The sequence below is a fragment of the Nycticebus coucang genome, chromosome X (assembly GCF_027406575.1).
Source record: "Nycticebus coucang isolate mNycCou1 chromosome X, mNycCou1.pri, whole genome shotgun sequence".
NCBI lineage: Eukaryota > Metazoa > Chordata > Mammalia > Primates > Lorisidae > Nycticebus > Nycticebus coucang.
This window is the reverse complement of record NC_069804.1, coordinates 149,131,372-149,153,200: the sequence shown is the minus strand read 5'-3', so window position 1 is coordinate 149,153,200 and position 21,829 is coordinate 149,131,372. Positions and strand designations below refer to the sequence as shown.

The 21,829-nt window shown below is 40.6% G+C and overlaps 1 protein-coding gene across 1 annotated transcript; it reads right to left on the bottom strand.

Annotated features, from left to right (window-relative positions):
- Positions 1-15,872: 15,872 nt before the first annotated feature.
- LOC128578407 (transcription initiation factor IIA subunit 2) lies at positions 15,873-16,650 on the bottom strand. The gene is made up of 2 exons (XM_053581032.1): positions 16,635-16,650; positions 15,873-16,523 (listed from the first exon to the last, which is right to left on the bottom strand). Exon 2 carries the CDS (start codon positions 16,471-16,473, stop codon positions 16,144-16,146), a length of 330 nt encoding a protein of 109 aa, XP_053437007.1. The 5' UTR covers positions 16,474-16,523; positions 16,635-16,650; the 3' UTR covers positions 15,873-16,143.
- Positions 16,651-21,829: the final 5,179 nt, after the last annotated feature.

Below are 21,829 nucleotides of genomic sequence, written 5' to 3'. Positions count from 1 at the left end.
GTGCCTGAGGCACCACTCCTTATCTTTCCAGCAGCCTGCCTTTGTACAGCTTTGAAACTCAGAAACTTTAACTCCAGCACTGCAGAAGGTCTAGATCAGATAAAACATGTAGGGTAATTCAGAGCAACCCTTTTTCTAAAGATAACTAAAAAAAAAAAAAAGATGGACAAACATGGGGAAAGATATGCTTAAAACCATCAATTAGCTACTTATGTAGTGAGGAATTTATTAGCTCAAGATCCAGGAGATAAGGCTGGCCATAGTGGCTCACTGCCTGTCATTTCAGCACTTTGGGAAGCCTAGGTCAGAGAATTGCTTATTGAAGCCAGGAGTTCAAGACCAATCTGATCAAGAGAGAGCCACTCTCCCAGTTGCCTCCCCCACAGTCTCCACAAAAAAAAAAAAAAAAAAAAAAGAAAGAAATTATCTGGAGTGTTGGTGTATACTGGTAGTTGTAGGTATTTGGGAGGCTGAGGCAGGAGGATCACTTGAACCCAGGAGTTTGAGGTTACATTGAACTATGATCAGACCACTGCACTGCAGCCTCAGTGACAGAGGCAGACCCTGCCTAAAAAAAAAAAAATCAGGAGATAATTAGCTAATAAGGATATTATGAGCAACTTTATTGCTCAGACATTGTCAGACATTTCATTTAAATAAAATGGATAGGCTGGGCCTGGTGGCTCATGCCTGTAATCTTTGCACTCTGGTATGCTGAAGTGGGTCAATTGCTTGAGCTCAAGGGTTCATGACCAGTCTGAGGAGGCGTGAGAACTCATCCATACAAAAACTAGGAAAACTACCCTGGGGTGGTGGTGTATGCTTGTAGTTCTAGCTGTTTGGGAGGCTGAGGTAAGAGGATCACTTAAGCCCAAGGGTTATAGTTGAGTTCTCCTTAACTTAAGAAGAAATAGTTCCAATCTCTTCCGGAGACGAGAAATAGATATAATATCCTCTGATCCCTTTTTTGTGGCACACTGGTTGAAAATCACTGGCCTAGATGTTTCTACTGATGACTCCCTTCTCTGAGCCTTCCCACCTGAGGGGTGGAGGAGGGGAGTTCCCCATGTGCTTTCAAATATAACTTCTTTTTTTTTTTTTTTGTAGAGACAGAGTCTCACTTTATGGCCCTCGGTAGAGTGCCGTGGCATCACACAGCTCACAGCAACCTCCAGCTCCTGGGCTTCAGCGATTCTCTTGCCTTAGCGATTCTCTTGCCTCAGCCTCCCGAGTAGCTGGGACTACAGGCGCCTGCCACAACGCCCGGCTATTTTTTTTTTTTTTTGGTTGCAGTTCAGCCTGGGCCAGGTTTGAACCCGCCACCCTCGGTATATGGGGCCGGCGCCCTACCAACTTCTTCACTGAATTAAGAGGAAGAGTCTGAGAATTCTCTTAGAGAATTCAGCACCAACCAAGCTTCAGGCCACTTTCACACCCACTGAGTAATAAAACATTTCCATTCCCCTAGCTGGGGAAGGTGGGGATGGTTAAACTTAGCCATCCCTATCCTCAGCAAGGCAACTACTGGCCTTTCAGAGATACAGTACTTTGAAACTCATGTTGAAATTTTACCCTCTCCTCCACCACTTTGTGAAAAATTTATGGACTGGATCTCCTCAGAAATTGTTTTTTTTTTTTTTTTCTGGAAGAAAATTTCCCTACCTTATCCCCATCCTTACTTTGTAACCTGGTTATAAGAGGCCATCTGTTTTGTAGCACATTTTTCAAAAACAATTATATAACCTGGTCCCATCTTTCTAGGGCTGGATCTGCTTACACAGCAGGAAGAATAAAGCAGCCAATTTTTACATAGCTCAGCTAATCATGGAAGTATGTCCAGGCTTCAAATAACTTGATTTTTAATATTTTTTTTTCTTGGCAGAGTAATATAAAATTAAATAAGGAAAGATATTCAATACTAAGCTTTTTTTAAAAAGTTGCTCTCGGCTTGGCGCCTGTAGCTCAAGCGGCTAAGGCGCCAGCCACATACACCTGAGCTGGCAGGTTCAAATCCAGCCCAGGCCCCCCGAACAACAATGACGGCTGCAACCACAAGATAGCTGGGCGTTGTGGTGGGCGCCTGTTGTCCCAGCTACTTGGGAGGCTGAGGCAGGAGAATCGCTTGAGCCCAGGAGTTGGAGGTTGCTGTGAGCTGTGATGCCACAGAACTCTACCTAGGGCGACAGCTTGAGGCTTTGTCTCAAAAAAAAAAAAAAAAATTAAATTAAATTAAAAAAAGCTGCTCTCATTGGTATGTGTCTTGATGTAAATACTATGATGATTAATAAAATAAAGTACAGAAGACATTTGACATTCAAAGAGAAAAGTGAATAAAAGTTTGAGTGAAATGGTATATATTATATGAACCTTATTCTTGGTACATGCTGTTTCTTTTTTTTTTTCTTTTTTTTTGCAGTTTTTGGCTGGGGCTGGGTTTGAACTGAGTAAGTTCCTTCCAGTGGGTTTCATTTGAGGGCTGTTCACTATGAGTTTCTTTTTCTTTCTTCAATTTACCTTTTCTGGAGTGTTTTCTTTTTTTCCTTCTGAACCTTGATGTTGAGCTTTTCTGTTCGGAATGTTTTTTATGCAATTCTTGAAATTTATTCCACATATTTAAGGGAATTCCAGAAGGGCATTCTTCATACGTATTTACATTTGCCTCTGTTTCAGTTTTTGATCCATCTGTTGGAAAATCCAAGGTTTCTGTTTTTCTAATGTTTCCATCCTCTTTATTTTCGTGCAAGTTAAGTCCAGAGTCCTCTAATGTGGCTTCATCTTCAGAATTCGACTCAATATCACCTTCATTTAGGCCAGGAGGTAGCAGCCCACTCCACATCCTTTCTTAAGGTTGAAGATTGCAAGAAGGTGACTCGAGAAAGGTACACCTTTTCCTGCTTGGCTGCACCTTTTCCTCAAGTACCACACTCGAATCTCCAAACCGGGAGACTCCCCTCCCGGACACAGAACCAGGCGCCGCAGATCCCGGTGTAGGCTGTCTAGCCTGCTGACATTCCCAGTAACTGGAGCGGGCAGGAAGCGGCGGCCTGGCAGCCATCTTATGACTCCGCTAACATCGTGCTTTCTCCAATATATTCTCTTTTTGAACTGTTTTTTTTGATCAATATAATTTAAGTGTGTTGGGGAAGTTTAACTATAGGTTCAAGTGTGCCGTGAGATGAAAAAGGGCAAGAAACACTGTTACAGGTCATGGTTTAGACTTGAATTTTAATATGCTTTACTGTGGTTTTGAAATAGCTGTGGTCTGGTGGAAATCATGACATAGGTTTAGGCTTTCTGGTTAATTTCTGGCTCATGAGTGAGGCATATATGGTTTGGGCCTGTTATGAGGAGGGACTATCCTTTGCTGAATTGTGGTATGGATACAGACCTTAATCTGGACAGGAGAAACATCCAGTAAGATTTGAGCTTACTTGTGGTCCTGGGTTGAGAGAAGCTGCTTCATGTTGTGTTTGCATTTTTCTAGTCAAAAATTGAGGAATGGCTTTGATGAACAAATCCTCTCTGCTGACCTGCATTGGATGTGTATTGTGAGCAAAACAATAATAATAAAAAAAATACTATGTAGTTTTAAACCACTAAGATTTTTTAACCTCAGTATATTCTAGCCTAAAGATGGTGAATTCTCAAAAGTAGTCCCATAGGAGAATGCCCTGCAAAGATCAAGGGCTATGTACAAATTATAGCTTTGAGTGTAGTGCATCATGAACAAATGCTCAGAAAAGGGTCTGTATGCATACCAGCACTCAGCCTACCTAAAGATAAATTTATAGATTCAGACCAGAGCCCATTCTCATACTGTCCCTCAGCTTAGTGTGAAATAGTCATCAGTGAAACCAGTGCTGGTATCCATACCATAGTTAAGTAAATAAGGGTAAGATGCGATGATTCTGGATTTATATATACTGAACTATAAAGGGCCTATCTTCACACACTTAAAAAAACGAGTTGTCTAGTATAGATATCACATGTAGTGAATAGGTAGGATGAATATAGGTTCCGGTTTTGTGAGTCTTATCTTCTGATTTGCCAAATTGTGGCATGTTTATGAATCATGGTCTAGGAAGATCTTGATTCAGAGCCTACAGAGCAATAGGTTAGGGATATCTGTATAACCACCATTTGTGGGAGTACTGTTTTTTTTTTTTTTTGCAGTGTAGGTATAGAGTTAGGCCTGTATCTTTCTGAGAGGGGGCTTCATAGCCATATTCTTGGAGTTGACTGTCTCATATTTGCTGAGCAGCAGGAATTACTAACTCAGATGATAGCAGATAAATGAATGAATACTGTAGGCTGAATATTTACACATTTGACTGCAAAAGAATGTTATTTCCATAAAGAAATTAGTTTTCTCTGACTTTTCCTGGAAATGTCAGTTCAGAAAATGTCCTTTTCTCATAAATGTCCTCTTTAATATGAGAGAAAAATAAACAGTCTAAGTACAATGATAAATGTTAACTAGCCCCAGGGTTATTCTGGAATTGGAAGGGAATAAAGGCAGCTGCTCCTCTGCTCTAGCTGTACAGGAAAGCAGTCTAGTGTTGCCAGATCTTCTGATTTTCAAGAGACATTTAAAAACACCTAGATGGTGATGATTATTATTATTATTTTAGAGACAGGGTCTGACTATATTGCCCAGGCTGGTTGTGACCTCTTGGGTTCAAGGGATCCTCCTGCCTTAGTCTTTAAGAAGCTGAGATTACAGCTACACACCACTATGTTCCCAACCCCCCAAAATACAGATTATGTTTTTAAAGATGAAATATTCAAATTTTTAAGTCTTGGCTTATTTCTTTTCTTTCTTTTCTTTTTTTTTTTTTTTGAGACAGAACCTCAAGCTGTCGCCCTGGCTGGGGTGCTGTGGCATCACAGCTCATAGCAACCTCGAGCTCCTGAGCTTAAGCGATTCTCTTGCCTCGGCCTCCCAAGTAGCTGGGACTACAAGCACCTGCCACAATGTCTGGCTATTTTTTGCTTATAGTTGTCATTGTTGTTTGGCAGGGCTGGATTCGAACCCGCCATCTCTTGTGTATGTGGCTGGCACCTTAGCTGCTTGAGCTACAGGCACCAAGCCAAGTCTTGGCTTATTTCAAAAAGAAGGGAAGGAGGGGAAAAGGAGAAAGGAAAGAAGGAATGAAAGAAGGAAGGATACAGAAAGAAAACATTGTGTATGGGGAAAAGTGTGCAAGGTGGACCAAGAATCCACCTGAAGATGCCACTTTGCAATTTCTGATATAGACCCTGAATAAGGTCAGTCTCCTATGTACTGAACTATATTAGAGGTTTGGACATTGGCTGATTTTGTATTGTCTGCTTGGAGGATTTTCTGCTTAACAATTTGGGGAGCAAAGATCTGTATAAGGGCCCTGAACTAGACAGGAGGCTGTCTCCCCCTTTTCTGCCTTACTATAGTTAAGAATTGTGGTTTATGTGAGCGTTACTTTGTGTTGGTATGTGAAGGAATCTTGCACTGAGCAGGGACCATGCTTGGCTGTGTTATGTCGATAGTGATGATTTTGTAGGAAAATATCAGTCAAGAAGAAGGGATTGTTCAAAATAAATTTGATGAAATCACTTAAAAATATAACTGCAAAACCTTTAATAAGATACTTAACAAAGAGAATACAGTGGTGCATTGACCATGGCTAACGGGATTTATTCCAGAAATGTGAGGGATGGTTCAATATGATAAACTATATTAATATTATAATATTTATTGTATTAATGGATGAAAGGTAGAAAACCATATTGCTCTTGATATATGACAAAAAGGCATCTGAGAAATTCATGATATTTTTCATAAATAAAAAATATTTTTTAACCTTAGTAAAACAGGGGCATAGATTGCCTTAATGTGATTTAAAAAAAATAGACCTCAAACAAAAAACCAGCATCATCTTTTAGTGTATTTTTTTTCTGAACTACCTCCTATGTGCTCTTTTGTGGCTTGAATAGCAAGTAACTGAGTAAGCCCTAAAGCAAACTGTTAACAATTTAGAATTAAAACCAAATCTTTAAATTTCAGTAATCTCCTGGAGTAGAGAATAACCTTTCAATACCTGGCTCTAACTCAAGGCAGGGATGCTGTCTCTACAGACAAATGTGTGTGTAAATAAAGCCGCTCTGGAAGCCCTCTGGCTGCTGAAGAGGAGCTGGATTTCCTGGCTGGAAGTGGGGCAGCTGGCCCAGCAGGAAGGTGAGGTATTTTTTTGTGGACTGAGCATGTGCGAGGCAGTGTCACCATTAGATTACAAAAGAGAATCAGGAGGTGTTATGTAATGAATAGCCTGTGGTGTGTGTGTGTGTGTGTGTGTGTGTATATGTGCTGGGGTTCATGTACAAGACAGAGTCATCTAGCATAAAGCCAATCTGAAACATGAAATATTTAAAAAATACCACAAGATTCAGAGCATGAGGGAGCTTAAGTGAAGCCATCAACTAGGATAAATGGGGTGGTCTATACTGCAGTAGCTCTTAGTCCTCATCTTCCTTATCTAGGTTTGTACTGTTTAGTTTGCTATTTTATTGTATTTTGGGGAGACAGAGTCTCACTTTGTCACTCTCAGTAGAGTGTCATGAATCATGGCTCACAGCAACCTCCAACTCTTGGGCTCAAGTGATTCTCTTTCCTCAGCCTACCAAGTAGCTGGGACTATAGGTGCCTGTCACAACGCCCAGCTATTTTTTAGAGATGGGATCTCACTCTTGCTCAGACTGGTATCAAACTCCTGAGCTCAGGCAATCCACCCACCATGGCCTCCCAAAGTTCTAGGATTACAGGCGTGGGTCACCGCACCCAGCCAAAATTGTCGTGAGTTCTTTTTTTTTTTTTGTAGAGACAGAGTCTCACTTTATGGCCCTCGGTAACATGCCATGGCATCACACGGCTCACAGCAACCTCCAACTCCTGGGCTTAAGCGATTCTCTTGCCTCAGCCTCCCAAATAGCTGGGACTACAGGCGCCGGCCACAACGCCCGGCTATTTTTTTTTTTTTTTGTCTTTTTTTGTAGAGACAGAGTCTCACTTTATGGCCCTCGGTAGAGTGCCATGGCCTCACACAGCTCACAGCAACCTCCAACTCCTGGGCTTAAGCGATTCTCTTGCCACAGCCTCCCTAGTAGCTGGGACTACAGGCACCCGCCACAACGCCCGGCTATTTTTTGGTTGCAGTTTGGCCGGGGCCGGGTTTGAACCCGCCACCCTCGGTATATGGGGCCGGCGCCTTACCGACTGAGCCACAGGCGCCGCCCCTTGTCGTGAGTTCTTGAAAATTTAAAACTACAGTCTTTGGCTCACACTTTTTCTTTTTCTATTTGAATTTCCTGAAAATGTTTTTTCGCTGTTATCTTACTTGCTATAATTCTGTCAAGTAGTTTGATGGCGCCTGATTTTCTTTTCCTGTATGTAGGTCACTTGGATTTTTTATTTACCTGTAAAACCAAAGGAGTGTGTGTGTGTGTGTGTGCGCGCGCGCGTGCACTTGACAATCTTGCTTTATTTTCCAGGCTAGAGAGTAGTGCCATCATTCCAGCTCTAGTTTGAAACTCAAACTCCTGGGCTGAAGGGATCCTCCTGTTTTAGCCTCCTCAGTAGCTGGTGTGTGTTACCACACACAGCTAAGTTTTCTACTATTTTTTTTCTTTAGAGAGTAGGGTCTTGCTATGTTGCTCAAGCTGGTCATGTACTTCCAGCCTCAGTAACTAATTCTCCCACCTTGGTCTCCCAGCATGCTAGGATTATAGGTAGGTTGACTTGCTGCACCTGGGACCCTGAAGGATTTTTTTTTTTTTTTTAAATCACTGATGTTTCTTTCACTATGCTATCTGTCAGAGGTAATGTCAATATTCTCAAATATACAACAGGGCCTTTAAATATGTAGAATTAGGTGTTCCTTTATTTCTAGAAAGCTTTGTTCAACTTCATCCTCTTGGGTTCAAGTGATCCTCTTGCTTCAGCCTCCAGAGTAGCTGGCGCTATAGGTGCTCCCCTTGTGATTTTAAATATTAGTTCTATTTCATTGTTTGCTTTTCTCTATACCTCTTTATTTTGTTTTGGTTCTCTTAGCTCTTTCTCCTTCCCATTCTTTCTTTCTCTTTTCAACATCTTTTTCAGTCATATCAATTCTCCCTTGGGTAACTTGTAAAATTCTCCCTTGGGTAACTTGTAAAATTCTCCCTTGGGTAACTTGTAATTTACTCTTCTCCTCTGAGAGGATTTTTCCTTTCCTTTCTTTCTTTCCTTTCTTTTTTTTTTTTTTAACACAGTTTCACTATGTCACCCTCAGTAGAGTGCTGTGGTATCACAGCTCACAGCAACTTCAAACTCTTGGGCTTAAGCGATTCTCTTGCCTCAGCCTCCCAAATAGCTGGGACTACAGGTGCCTACCACAATGCCCGGCTAGTTTGTTGTTGTTGTTGTTGCAGTTGTCATTGTTATTTTAGCAGGGCCAGGCTGGGTTCGAACCCATCAGCCTCAGTGTATGTGGCTGGCACCCTACCCCCTGAGCTACGGGTGCTGTTTAATTATTTTTTATTTTTTATTTTTTTTGAGACAGAGTCTTACTTGGTTGCCCTGGTTAGATTGTTGTGGTGTCAGCCCATCTCATAGCAACTTCATCCTCTTGGGTTCAAGTGATCCTCTTGCTTCAGCCTCCAGAATAGCTAGGACTACAGGTGCTCCCCATATGTCCTGCTAATTTTTTTTATTTTTAGTAGAGACAAAATCTTGCTCTTGCTTATTAGGCTGGTCTGAAACTCCTGAGCTCAAGGGATCCTCCTGCCTCAGCTTCTGAGAGAGCTAGGATTACTGGCATGAACAACCATTCTCGGGCCTTGTTTAATTATATTTATGTTTCTCTTTCCTTTGGGATTCTTTTCATTGTAGGGTGTTTCTTTTTATCAGCTGAAAAGTATTAATTTTTCTGTTTAATTCTTACTCCCCTCATCATAGTATCTTTGTGCAGATGTTGGTTCCTTTTTCTAATCATTATAAAGTGTCCTGGATTTTCCTGGTTCAGCAATAACATTCTTATTTATTATATTATGAAGACACCAAACCTTATTTGGTTTATTGATTCAAGAGCACCCTCTTCTGTTGATACAATAAAGTACAGTTTCTTCGATAAATGGTGCTTTTGGAGGAAGGTGTCGTTTGATCTTCTGATTCTGTGATGCTATTCTTCTAGTGGATACTTCTGTCTTTAGGCCCCTTCTGATTGATTCTTAGGCAGTGCTCTGATCCCCCAGGTCTCAAACCTGTTTTTAGTATTTACTTAGGGAGGGATTTTGTCCTTCTGAGTGTGAACTCCATGTAGTGTTATCCTTTTTTACTACTGCCAGCACCCTACAGAAGTCCCTTCTCACAATTCCTGCCTGACATTTCATCTAAATGGAATGATGTAATATGGGTCCTTTGTGACTGGTTTCTGTCGCTTAGCATAATTTCTTCAAGGTTCATCTATGTGGCAGTATGTATCAGTACTTCATTCCTTTTATGGCTGAACAGTTTTCCATTGTATAAATATAACACATTTTGTTTATTCATCAGTTGATGGACATGTGGGTTGTTTCCACTTTTTTGGCTATTGTGAATAATATGAAGATTTGTGTATAATTTTTGTGTGACATATGTTTCTATTTCTCCTGGGCATATACCTAGTAGTGGAATTATTGGGTTATATGGAAACTCTATGTTTAGCATTTTGAAGAACAGTCAAATTGTTCTTCAAAGTAGCTGAATCATTTCAAATTCCTACCAGCAATGTGTGAGGGCTCCTATTTATTCACATTCTGAGCAACACTTGTATTGTCTTTTTGTGGGAATTTTTGGTGCTGAAACCCTCAATCTGTCTTTTTTATTTTTTATTATTATATCATAGCTGTGTACATTAATGCAGTCATGGGGCACAATGTGCTGGTTTTATATACAATTTGAAATATTTTCATTAAACTGGTTAACATAGCCTTCATGGCATTTTCTTTCTTTCTTTTTTTTTTTTTTTTTGTAGAGACAGAGTCTCACTTTATGGCCCTCGGTAGAGTGCCATGGCATCACACAGCTCACAGCAACCTCCAACTCCTGGGCTTAGGCGATTCTCTTGCCTCAGCCTCCCGAGTAGCTGGGACTACAGGCGCCCCCCACAACACCCGGCTATTTTTTGGTTGCAGTTTGGCCGGGGCCGGGTTTGAACCCGCCACCCTCAGTATATGGGGCTGGCGCCTTACCAACTGAGCCACAGGAGCCACCCCATGGCATTTTCTTAGTTACTGTGTGAAGACATTTATATTCTACACTTAGTAATTTTCATATGTACTCTTATAAGATGCACCATAGGTGTGGTACTGTCTTTTTTTTTTTTTTTTTAATTATAGCCATCTTCATGGATATGGAGTGGTATTGATACCAGAATTTCTTCTTCAGTAGGTCCTTGGTCTTGGTGATTCGAAGAAAGAATCCACAGACCACAGATCAGTGGTAAGGCAGGATTTATTTTACAGAAAAGAATACAGAGAAAAAACACCAAAGCTCCTGGCAGAGAGAAAAACCCAAGTGGGAAGAAAGCTCTGTCTCTTTCTCTTTGCCTGGGTTCTTTGTCCAGGGGTATACATAGTGGCATGGGTCCTCTGTAGTTACATTTGGCCAGGACTTGGTAACAAATGAATGAATACAATCCCTTTTGTTCCCAGGCCTAGGAAACTTATATGAAAATTGATCGGGCCTAGGAAATGGGGGGGGGTCCCTGTTCAGCCAAGTGCAAGGGGAGGGAGACACTAAGGCGCTGGTGTCTCCCCAGCAGTTGTCCAGCCCCTCTGGCTATTGGGCCTCCTGTAGGCACCCCCACCCTCCAACCTACTGGTTCCTCTGTCAGCTACCTCTGCACCAACACTGCCAGGGCGGAGGTGGCAGGTACTCCCTTCATTTCAGCTGAGCTGGCTGGGGAGTCATCTGCTCTGTATCAATTCTCCTTTTCTGAGTAGAAACTCTTAACTACTGTTAGGGAAAAAGGGCAAAGATTTGATCTGACTGCTTCCTGCTGAATTGGGCCATGAGAGAAGAGGGAAGTTGGGGTTTCTCTGGAGGGAGAGACATCCAGGGTCCGCAGTAGAATCAGGTCTTGGACTGGAACCATTTTTACTGTGTGTGGCTTGCTGACATCATTTCCGGAAGACACAAATCTGATTAGCACATTAAAAGGCAAGGGCAGAACAGTGAGAGGAGGGGATTAATTACAGTGTCAGTGGTGTCAGGTTGGAAAAACAAAGTCAGTGATATTCAAAGGAAAACTGTATTAACACTTTCCTTGCTGTCTTCTAAATAATAGCTTCAAATTTTCTTTAGGCTCACAAGTGTAGGTGGACTGTGGTTGATTTCCCTTCATGGTCTGCTTCTGTAGGAGGTGGTGGGTTCCAGGATTTTACTTGTGAATGATGTATCCAGGAATCTATTCCCATAACATTAACAGCTATAGAAGACAAGATAACAGAAAAGGGACCCTCCCAACTTGGGGTCAGAAGAGGTTTTTTTGTTTTGAGACAGAGCCTCAAGCTGTCGCCCTGGGTAGAGTACTATAGCATCACAGCTCACAGCAACCTCCAACTCCTGGGCTCAAGCAAGTCTCCTGTCTCCGCCTCTCAAGTAGCTGGGACTACAGGAGCCTGCCAGAATGCCCGGCTATTTTTTGGTTGCAGCCGTCATTGTTGTTTGGTGGGCCTGGGCTGGATTTGAACCTGTCAGCTCAGGTGTATGTGGCTGGCGCCTTAGCCGCTTGAGCCACAGGCACCGAGCCTTTTCGTTCTTTCTTTCTTTTTTTTTTTTTAAAGACAGAGTCTCTTTTTTGTCATCCTTGGTAGAGTGCTGTGGCGCCTTGGGCTTAGGTGATTTTCTTGCCTCAGCCTCCCAAGTAGCTGGAGCTACAGGCACCCGCCACAACGCCTGGCTATTTTTTTGATGCAGTTTGGCCGGGGCCAGGGTTCAAACCCCTCAATATATGGGGCCAGTGCCATACTCAGTGAGCCACAGGCTCTGCCCTGTTCAGGGCATCTTAATAATCTGACCTAACTGCTAAGGAGTCAAACTCATGAATAAGCAAAGGGAAATAACTCATTTAAGGAAGTGTATTAACTAATTGGAGGAAGATTAACTCACACAACTAGATAGGTGGTTTTCATTGATGTGGAGCCACAGGAAAGGCTTGGCGCCTGTAGCACAGTGGTTATGGCCTCGGCCACATACATTGAGGCTGGCGGGTTGGAACCCAGCCTGGGCCAGCTAAACAATAATGGTAACTGCAACAAAAATATGGTCAGGCATTTTGGTGGGTGCCTGTAGTCCCAGCTACTTGGGAGGCCGAGATAAGAGGATCACTTAAGCCTAGGAGTTTCAGGTTGCTGTGAGTTGTGACACCCTCTATGGAGGGTGGCATCCTGAGACTCTGTCTCAAAATAAATAAATACATACATAAATAAAAATTAAAAAAAGATCCACAGGAAAACTCAGTGAGATTTATTAAATGATTGAACAAGTTGATCATTGTAAAATGTTTAAAACACATACTATGTGTCATATACATATTTGTTAAATAACAAATTGTAACAAAAAAGTAACGAGGGCTCTCAAGGATGTGCAATTAGACCATCATAGAACCAGAAAACATGATTTTAGAATAACAAAAATTTAGTAACCAGTTGAAAAAGAGGACAACCAATAACTGAGAATCAAATTGGACGGTAAAGTGGAAGGAATATCTTTCAACAGAAAACAAAAATAGAAATAGGTAAAAATCATGAGGGTCAAAGGATTTGGAGAACAGATCTAGGAGAGTCTAGAAGGACGAAATGAACATAAGGAAGGGAAGAACTAAATACATAAACAATAGAAGAAAAATTCCCCGTGTTGAAGAAAAATTTGGGTTTGCAGATTTATAGTGTTCATTGAATGATAATGAAAAAAAGATACACATCAAAACCCATCTTTGTGAAATCCTTGAATTCTAAGGATAAAGAGAAAGCTTTCAAGCTTTCAGACAGAATACATTCTGTCTTCTGCCTGGCTTTGGCCAATGGGAGGCACTGGTGGAAGACTGAAGACAGGGGACAGGGACAAGCCAGGATATTTCTCCACCTTCCTCTCTGCCTCAAGTAAAATGTCTGGTAGTGATTTGTTTGATATGTTGCTGGATTCTGTTTGTTAGAATCTTGTTGAATATTTTTGCATCTATATTCATTAGTGATATTGGTCTATAATTTTCTTTTCTTGTTGGGTCTTTTCCTGGTTTGGGGATCAGGGTGATGTTTGCTTCATAGAATGTGTTGGGTAGTCTTCCTTCTTTTTCTACCTTTTGGAACAGGTTGAGTAGTATAGGTACTAATTCCTCTTTAAAGGTTTGGTAGAATTCAGACGTGAAACCATCTGGTCCCGGGCTTTTCTTTTTGGGGAGATTTTGTATGGTTGATGATATTTCTGAACTTGATATGGGCCTGTTCAACATTTCCACTTGTTTTTGATTAAGTCTTGGAAGGTGACGTGCTTCCAAGTAACGGTCGATTTCCTTCAGATTTTCGTATTTCTGAGAGTAAAGTTGTTAAAATGTCCATACTACCCAAAGCAATATATAATTTCAACGCAATCCCCATTAAGGCTCCACTGTCATACTTTAAAGATCTTGAAAAAATAATACTTCGTTTTATATGGAATCAGAAAAAACCTCGAATAGCCAAGACATTACTCAAAAATAAAAACAAAGCAGGAGGAATCACGCTACCAGACCTCAGACTATACTACAAATTGATAGTGATCAAAACAGCATGGTACTGGCACAAAAACAGAGAAGTAGATGTCTGGAACAGAATAGAGAACCAAGAGATGAATCCAGCTACTTACCATTATTTAATCTTTGACAAGCCAATTAAAAACATTCAGTGGGGAAAAGATTCCCTATTTAACAAATGGTGCTGGGTGAACAGGCTGGCAACCTGTAGAAGACTGAAATTGGACCCACACCTCTCACCATTAACCAAGATAGACTCTCACTGGATTAAAGATTTAAACCTAAGACATGAAACTATAAAAATACTAGAAGAGAGTGTAGGGAAAACCCTTGAAGAAATTGGGTTGGGCGAGTTTTTTATGAGAAGGACCCCCCAGGCAATTGAAGCTGCTTCAAAAATACACTATTGGGACTTGATCAAACTAAAAAGCTTCTGCACAGCCAAGAACACAGTAAGTAAAGCAAGCAAACAGCCCTCAGAATGGGAGAAGATATTTGCAGGTTATGTCTCTGACAAAGGTTTAATAACCAGAATCCACAGAGAACTCAAACGCATTAGCAAGAAAAGAACAAAGGATCCCATTGCAGGCTGGGCAAGGGACTTGAAGAGAAACTTCTCTGAAGAAGACAGGCACATGGCCTTCAGACATATGAAAAAATGCTCATCATCCTTAATCATCAGAGAAATGCAAATCAAAACTACTTTGAGATATCATCTAACTCCAGTGAGACTAGCCTATATCACAAAATCCCAAGACCAGAAATGTTGGCGCGGATGTGGGGAAAAGGGAACACTTTTGCACTGCTGGTGGGAATGCAAATTAATACATTCCTTTTGGAAAGAGATATGGAGAACACTTAGAGATCTAAAAATAGATCTGCCATTCAATCTTGTAATCCCCCTTCTGGGCATATACCCAGAAGACCAAAAATCACACCATAACAAAGATATTTGTATCAGAATATTTATTGCAGCCCAATTCATAATTGCTAAGTCATGGAAAAAGCCCAAGTGCCCCTCGATCCACGAATGGATCAATAAATTGTGGTACATGTACACCATGGAATATTATGCAGCCTTAAAGAAAGATGGAGACTTTACCTCTTTCATATTTACATGGATGGAGCTGGAACATATTCTTCTTAGTAAAGTGTCTCAAGAATGGAAGAAAAAGTACCCAATGTACTCACCCTTATTATGAAACTAATGTAGGACCTTCACATGAAAGCTATAACCCAGTTATAACCTAAGAATAGGGAGAAAGGGGAAAGGGAGGGGAGGGAGGGGGGAGGGAGGGGGAAGGAGGGGGATTAATGGGATTACACCTGCGGTGCATCTTACAAGGGTATATGTGAATCCTAGTAAATGTGGAATGTAAAGGTCTTAGCAAAATAACTAAGAAAATGCTACAAAAGCTATGTTAACTAATGTGATGAAAATGTGTCAAATGATCTATGAACCAAGTGTATGGTGCCCCACGATCATACTAATGTACACAGCTATGGTTTAATAAAAAACAAACAAACAAACAAAAATGTCTGGTAGTGGTTGCAGCTCCTCTGTAAACCCAGATCCTGCCAGGCTCCCACTGAATAACCCTGACTCCTCAGTAACACCACCTCCTTCCTTTGACCCTCCAGTCTAGGGGCAGTAGTAGATCTCTGCTGTTGTTCATTGCCCTCATTTAGTTTATCAGTTCTTCCATTGTTTGTGTCATTCCCCGGATTCTTCTTCTTCTTCTTCTTTTTTTTTTTTGAGACATAGCTTCACTCTGTTGCCCTGGGTAGAGTGCCATGGCATCACAGCTCACAGCAACCTCCAACTCTTGGGCTTAAGCAATTCTCTTGCCTCAGCCTCCCAAGTGGCTGGGAGTACAGGCACCTGCCACAATGCCCAGCTATTTTTGTTGTTGTTGTCATTGTTGTTTAGCAGGCCTGGGCTGGGTTTGAACCCGCCAGCCCCGGTGTATGTGGCTGGCGCCCTAACCACTGAGCTATGGACACCGAGCCATATTATATTCTATTTTAAATACTCAGAGCATTTTCTATTTTTTGGTTGGATTCTAACTGATATACTTTTTTTTTTCACAGAGTTTTAAAATGAGTTTATTAAAGAATGTTCTTAAGAAGGCAACAATTTTTGATTTGTCATTTAAAAAATGTTATGGTTTTTCATGCTGTATAATAATGGTAAGAGGCTACAGAGTCATAAGCTTCTTTCTACTGGAATTTTCTGATATAACACAGTGTAGTCATTTCAGCAATGCTAGAATAAATTAAAAAAAAGTCTTTTCTATGCTTCTTTTCAAAAAATGATGAATAATAACAAAGGTGGCATAAAAAAGCCATTGCTTTCTATTCATTCTGTAGTACTGGAGCCAGTATTTTTACCATCACAGGCTACAATTTTCACTTTATCCACTTTAATAAGTTCTGTCACCTCTCTGAATTCAACATCATTCAATACAAAAGTCCACACATTATCGCAGAATCTGTACGTATTTAGAGAGCCCCTGAAATTGACTCTGTTCCTGACTCTCTGAGCCAATGCTGAATTTATAGCCTTATCAAACTGAAGTAGAACTTGAAGGGCAAGTTGAGGGGTGATCTGTTGAGACTGTATAAGCTCATCTAGGCTCTCCTGTAGACTGTTTCCCAAAGTGGTATTTCTGTATAACTGATATGCCATGGCTTTAGGAAGAAGAAATTGTTTTTCTTATTCAGGCTTGCATTGATGTCCTGACATTCAATCTGTTAGCCAATCTTTTCAGCTCTTCCTTCTAAATAGAGCCAGAATCTGACTTCTATCATCTTCAATGCTATCATTCTTAAGTCACCATCATCTGTGACTGTGAGAAAGGCACCTCCTGCCGCAGAGCAGACAGAAGCGGCCAGGAGCACAGCAGGACCTTCCTACTTCCCGACCGCCTCCTCACTCGCTGCACAGACGGCTCTAACTGATATACTTAACAAAGAAAAACAAACTAGAATTTGACTTTTCATCTAAAACACAAAAAGGTAGAAGACAGTGGAATACCTTCTATAGAATGTTGGGAGAAAAGAACTGTTAGCTAAAAAACCTACAACCAGCTGTGGTAGGATGCTTCTGAAATGACCTCCACCTCTCAGTATTTACCCCCTGTGTAAACATTTCCCCTTGTGTGTGCTGGATCTAGTGACTTGCTTGTAACAAAGGACTTCGGCAAAAGTGAAGGGATGCCACATCCATAATTATGTTACAAAAGACTGCAACTTCTGTGTCTTGCTTACATTCTCTCTCTGTCTCTTCTTGTTTGATTGCTCTGATGTTGAGGGCCACCTGGTAAGGAACTGAGGCCCTCAGTCCAACAGCCAGCAAATGTGTGAGTGAGCTTGAAAATGCATACTGTCCCAGTGAGCCTCGAAATGAAACCACAGCCCTGCCTGACACCTTGATTCCACCTTGTGAAAGCCCCCAAGAGAACACCTTGATTGCAATATTCTGAGAAATTCTGAAGCAGAAGACCCAGTTATGTCATGCTGGATTCCTAATCCACGGAGAATGTGAGATTATACACATGTGTTGTTTAGGCTACTAAGTTTCATTAGAAAAAAAATGGAATTTAAGATCAAATGCATTAAACGAGACAAAAAGAGGTATAAATAATTCAATCTTTGATGAAGAAATGAATCATAAACCTTTATGTACTAAATTATTTTAGCACCTTAATATTTATTTTGAGACAGAGTCTTACTCTGTTCCCAGTATAGAGTGCTTTGGCATCATGATAGCTCATAGCAACCTCAAACTCCTGGGTTCAAGTGATCCTTCTGCCTCAGCCTCCTGAGTAGCTTGACTATAGGCCTGTATCACAACACCCAGCTAATTTTTCTATTTTAGAAGAGATGGGGTCTTGCTCTTGCTCAGGTTGGTCTTGAACTCCTAAGTTCAAATGATCCTCTTGCCTTGGCCTTCTGGAGTGCTAGGATTATAGGCGTGAGCCACTGCACTAGGCTGTACCTTAATATTTAAAGCAAACTATTAGAAATCCAAGATTTTGATAAGAAACCACCACCATAATGGGAGATTATAATATATCTCCTTTAGATCGTGAATGATCAAGTAGAAAAAATAAGCTAGAGCAGGCATCCTCAAACTTTTTAAACAGGGGGCCAATTCACTGTCCCTCAGACCGTCGGAGGGCCGAACTATAGTTTAAAAAAAAAAAAAAACTATGAACAAATTCCTATGCACACTGTACATATCTTATTTTGAAGTAAAAAACAAAGGGGAACAAATATAATTCACACCGCTTCATGTGGCCCACGGGCTGCAGTTTGAGGACGCCTGAGCTAGAGGATGGATGGTTTGAATAATATAACCAACAAACTCAATGTATAACCACGTGTATGTCCATGCACATTTAAAAATGTAAATCGTTTTCTAATGCCCATCAATTGTGTGCTTCTTTACAGAACAAAACTTCATAATTTTTTTTTTTTATTAAATCATAGCTGTGTACATCAATATGATCATGGGGCACCATACACTTGGTTCATAGAATATTTGACACATTTTCATCTCATTAGTTGACATAGCCCTCCTGGCATTTTCCTAGTTACTGTGCCAAGACATTTACATTCCACATTTGCCAAGGCTCACATGTACCCTTGTAAGATGCACCACAGGTGTGATCTTTTCATAAAAACTTCATAAATTTAAAGAAGCAGAGATACTTAGAAGGTATACATTCTCATTATAATCCAGTAAAAGTAGACTTCAAGTCCAGCAGTTTGCTCCATTGGAGATGCTTTTGTTATTATAGAAGAAAAAAACTGAAAATATGAAAAATAAGTAATATACTAAAAACATAGTAGCTGCAAAGACACAAAATTATCCAAAAGAAAATATAAACAGGGAATTAATGAAAGACAAAGCTCAAAGGAGTGAAATAGAAACTCGTCACAGGTTGGGTTCTTCAGGAAACATATGCTGAGGAGTTAAGGGTGCAAAAGTTTACAGAGAAGTAATGCCTGTGAAGAAAAGAGGGGGGTGGGAGTATTGTTAGACTGTAATGCAGACTTACAAAGTGTCTGCCAGCCCACTGGGGGCTGTGGAGCAAAGACTGTCCATTGGAGGAGTCCTTCATTGCGCAGAAAAGGCTATATCCCAGTACCTCCCTTTGCTTTTCTGTCATAAGTTGTGGACATTCTAAGGGCATGACCTCAGCCCAAAACTTGAGGTGGACCCTGGAGGTACTAACAGCAGATGGCACTAACAGTTAACCACATTCCTTGCAGCTGTAGCTAGACAGTCAAACCTTTCTTGAAGTGGGATCTGAATGGTGCTACACTATTTCTGCTACAAAAACAAACAAAAATGGTTATAGCCCAAAACCAAAATCTGGCTTTATAAGTAAATTCAATCCATTAAAGCTGCCACCATTTTTTGTCTGTGTGCAATTTGCAAAATTGTTCTCCAAGGGGAGTATGTGTGTACGAATTTGCAAAGAGTGGGCATGCACAATCTGTTAAATTGTATATTTAATATTAGACAAAGCAAGTTGCATTCAAAGGGCTGTCTGCCCTAATGGGGTCTTTAAGTCAAAATATTTTGATGCTAGCCTTTTTTCCACTGCTATAATCAAGGAAGAAATTTGTAATAAATTGAAATTTAAAAAGGGATACTCCTACTAGAAAAGAAGAACATTCTATTAGTTTGAGGTTTCAGTGTCCTTCAAGATCAGGAACAATATTTTGGGAAGGGCAGGGCTAGGTTGGGACTGTCAACAGAGTATGAGGACATGCAGTGGCATCTCTGAGGATCCCGAGCTTCAGTGGACTGAGGATGCTTCAGCTACCCAACTCACTGGGCTTCCCTGCCAATTTTCACACTAGTTTGATTAGACATAAGTGAAACAGGAAAAGCTCACAGTTGTTCCAATATTCTGGAACTCCATGAGAGCATTTAGTAATACCTAATGGGATATATTCTACACATTGTATTACAGTATTTCTCCAAATAATTGCTAAAATACATGTGGTCCAATTGCTCTGTAGTTCTGCTACATATTTTTTTTTATCTAGATTAGATTCTAGATAGTCAATAGATTTATAAATCTTTCCTGTAGATTTAGCAGAGTAACTGTTCAGAACCTTTGACCTCAGTGACAGAGAAGAAACTGCACTGTCCAAAATGCTGGCCACCACTGAGCACCTGAAATGTGGTCAGTTCTATTGGAAATGTACTGGAAGGGTAAATGCACAAAAGGTTTCAAAAATTTAGAATAATAAAAAAGATGTAAAATATCCTATACTTTTCACATTGATTATGATATATTTTAGATACACTGTATATATTAAGATTTATTTTACCTATTTAACTCTTAATAATGTAGCTTCTAGAGCATTTAAAATTACACTTGTATGTTACAGTAAGCTATGGTTGAGCCACTGCATTCCAGTGTGGGTGACAGAGCCAGACTCTGTTTCTAAAATATAATAAATAAAATAAAATTACACTCATAGCTCACATTTGTGGCTTATGTTATATTTCTATTAGTGCTACACTAGATATTTACTACAGACCATGGCTTTAACAGTGTAAGGCCAATGCATGTCATACTGTGTTCATCTTCAGTTCTCCATAAATCTTTTGATCAATAGAGAGGTCATACAGAGGTGTCCTGTGTCTATTCACACTGCAAAGTGCACATCGACGGGGGCACTCATGGGAAGGCCATAAATAACAGCAAACAAAAAGACCCAGAATTTAAGTATATCCTGCACTGGGTGTGATAATGGCTCCAGCGTTTTGTTAACTGATCCTGTGAAAGCCACCCCTCTAGCTGTGCTTTCAGCTGAGGTCCTGAGGCTGAGTACCACTGTGTACCGCCTGATCGCTCGGTTAGTCATCTGGCGCAGGAGGATGAACCAAGAGGCGGTGGCGGAAGGAGCGGCTATAGGAGGGACCAGGCACCGGGAGCCCGGCGCGGGAAGGGGAGGAGGAGGCGGCGACAAAGGAGGACGAAATGGCATCCGGGGCGGCGACGCCTGAAAACGGGGCCAGTGGCTGCTTCTCCAAGCCCGGAAAATCCCAGTTCTGGCCTATGGATTCCTCCCTGCTCGAGCTGAGTCCCGGAATCCGTTCCTGCCGCTCCCTTTCCCTGGGCTCAGAGCGACCCCGCCCTAGGAACTCTGTGACAGCTCAGCTCCGGACTTCTGTCTGGTCACTGCCACCCATCCCCCAAAGCCAGTTTTTTGGAAAAGATCAATAAAATAGATAAATTCCTGGCTGGCCTGACTAAGGTAGGAAGAAAGAAAAGGAAGAAGGGAGGGGAAAAGAGGGGAAATGTTAGTAATAATAAAGTAGATAAAAACACAGATATATGATATTTAAAGACTTTTACGCAACTATTATATACTACAAATGTGACTATGTAGAAAGAATAATTGAATTCCTAGCAAACTATAAACTACCAAAATTGACCCAAGAAGTAGGAAACCTGAAGAAACCAGTAAGTGTAGATAAGAATACAAAGTCCAGTTAGGTTTGCAAGTAATTCTAGATGGCCGTTACAGAATAATTTTAAGGTTATTTAGTCCTTTCTAGAGCATTGTCTTTCAAAGTATCTGTAGTGAAGGACGAGTTTATTTATTATTATATTTTATTTTCACATATACATGTGTTCATTAGGCTTCCACTTTTTACCTTCACAAAATTAAAAAGGCTCAAAATTTAACAACAATAACAATGTTTAAGATAGGGACCAGAAACAAAAACCTCACAAAGAACAAACAAAGACAACTTTTTTAAAATTTACAATTACTATAGACATAAACTGTTGTAAATTTCAATAAAAATGACTAGAAAAATTAAATACTAAGCAAAGTGCAAGCCCAATTTAAACATTTTTAGAATCATCAAGAATAAAATTAGATTTTATTAAATATAATCAAAACATTTTTAACATAGGGACAAAGAAGATAATTACAAAAACTGAATACATTATTCATTGCTAAGTACACTGATGACTGCTTGTGTGTCATAACAATGTCAAATTGAT

Excerpts from the sequence above, each read along its gene's own strand:
- LOC128578407 (XM_053581032.1), bottom strand. The coding sequence starts at position 16,473 with ATGGCATATCAGTTATACAGAAATACCACTTTGGGAAACAGTCTACAG.